The sequence below is a fragment of the Cyprinodon variegatus genome, unplaced genomic scaffold (assembly GCF_000732505.1).
Source record: "Cyprinodon variegatus isolate N-32 unplaced genomic scaffold, C_variegatus-1.0 Scaffold1966, whole genome shotgun sequence".
Lineage (NCBI taxonomy): Eukaryota > Metazoa > Chordata > Actinopteri > Cyprinodontiformes > Cyprinodontidae > Cyprinodon > Cyprinodon variegatus.
Window position 1 is genome coordinate 46,092 of NW_015152419.1, and position 1,555 is coordinate 47,646.

General features: G+C 42.8%; 1 protein-coding gene across 1 annotated transcript in view; it reads left to right on the plus strand.

The window, feature by feature from the left end:
- Positions 1-540: 540 nt before the first annotated feature.
- LOC107104941 (GTPase IMAP family member 5-like) overlaps positions 541-1,555 on the plus strand; it is a gene marked incomplete at its 3' end in the record, with an annotated part of 11,236 nt that continues 10,221 nt past the window's right edge. Inside the window, exon 1 of the mRNA XM_015405057.1 lies at positions 541-741. Within this exon, the coding sequence (XP_015260543.1) occupies positions 541-741 (201 nt within the window). The remainder of the gene's footprint in view (positions 742-1,555) is intronic.

Here is a 1,555-nt window from a genome sequence, read left to right on the forward strand (position 1 = left end):
CCTGCATGCTTTAAGTCTGCCACCATCATTCCGCTCCCAAAGAGGCCTCAGGTCACCTCCCTCAATGACTACTGGCCTGTCGCACTGACTCCCATCATGATGAAGTACAGTAATTCGAAAGGCTGGTTAAACAACACATCGTCTCCAGTCTTCTCCAAAAATTCTACCCGTTCCAGTTCGCCTACCGATGGAACTGCTCCACTGAGGACGCCATCTCCTTCACTCTCCACCTGAGCCTGGCACATCTGGAGGAGAAGAATACCCACATGTGGATGTTGTTCCTGGTCTTCAGTTCAGCTTTCAACACCATCATCCCACAGCATCTGATAGGAAAACTTGAACAGCTGGGCTTCAATACACCCCTCTGCAATTGGTCATAAGACTTCCTCACAAACAGACCTCGGTCAGTCCAGGTTGGACAGAACACCTCTAAATATCATCACCCTACGCACAGGCTCCCATCAGGGCTGCGTCCTGAGTCCCCTGCCGTTCACTCTGATGACACATGATTGCATCCTCAGGTTCACAACTAATCACATCATGAAGTTCGCTGACGACGCCATGGTGGTGGGCCTCATGAGAGACGATAATGACCAGGCCTACAGAGAGGAGGTGGAGCAGCTGGTGGATTGGTGGAGAGATAACAGCCTGATCCTTAATGTGGAGAAAACTAAGGATATCATTGTCGACTTCAGGAAGAACCAGGTTAACAACAGTCCATTGCTCATCAACAGCTCAGCTGTAGAGGTGGTCAGCAGCACCAAATTCCTGGGGGTGCAAATAACAGACACCCTCAACTGGACTGTAAACACCACCTCACTGGTCAAAAGGGCATAGAAGCTCTTGTACTTCCTGTGGAGGATGAGGAGAACCCCCACACATCCTCATGAACTTCTACAGAAGCACAAGGACCCGCAGATTCCAAAATAGCTTCTTCCCCACCGCCATCTGACAGGCTGAATATTGAAAAAACTTTAAGTAATTTCATAGGCTCTGCATCAAACTGACCATATCAATTTCTTTTTTTGCACCATGTTTTGTTCTCCCACAATGTTGAAATTCTGTATAAACTTAGTCTAAGTTTAAGTCTTAAAAGCAATACCAACCATATTATCAAATGAAATCAGAGTGTTTTTTAGAATCCTAATGTTAACGCAAGTTTTGCTAAGTTCACTTAGCTTCTTCTTCGACGATAACCGTTTGCTCTCTATGAGGACTAATAGTTGTTCCAACAAAGAATAAAGGTCATGTTCACAAATAGCTGAAGGGTAAACACAGTTAGGTTGACTGACTTATGATCTGAGAACTAATGATGACACTTTTACACTGAAAAAAAAAATGCAACTGATTTTGACATTTACTTAATCATATTTATTTACTTTAACAAAATTTCTTTATGTCCTACCCCACTAACATGAAACAATTATGTTAAAGTAACTAAATATGATCAAGTAAATACCAAAAAACGTTACCATTTTTTTTTCAGTTTACATATGTATTTTATGTCACTTTAATAGTCTGTAATAGAGCTGTTGAGCCACACCAACTGGTGGCA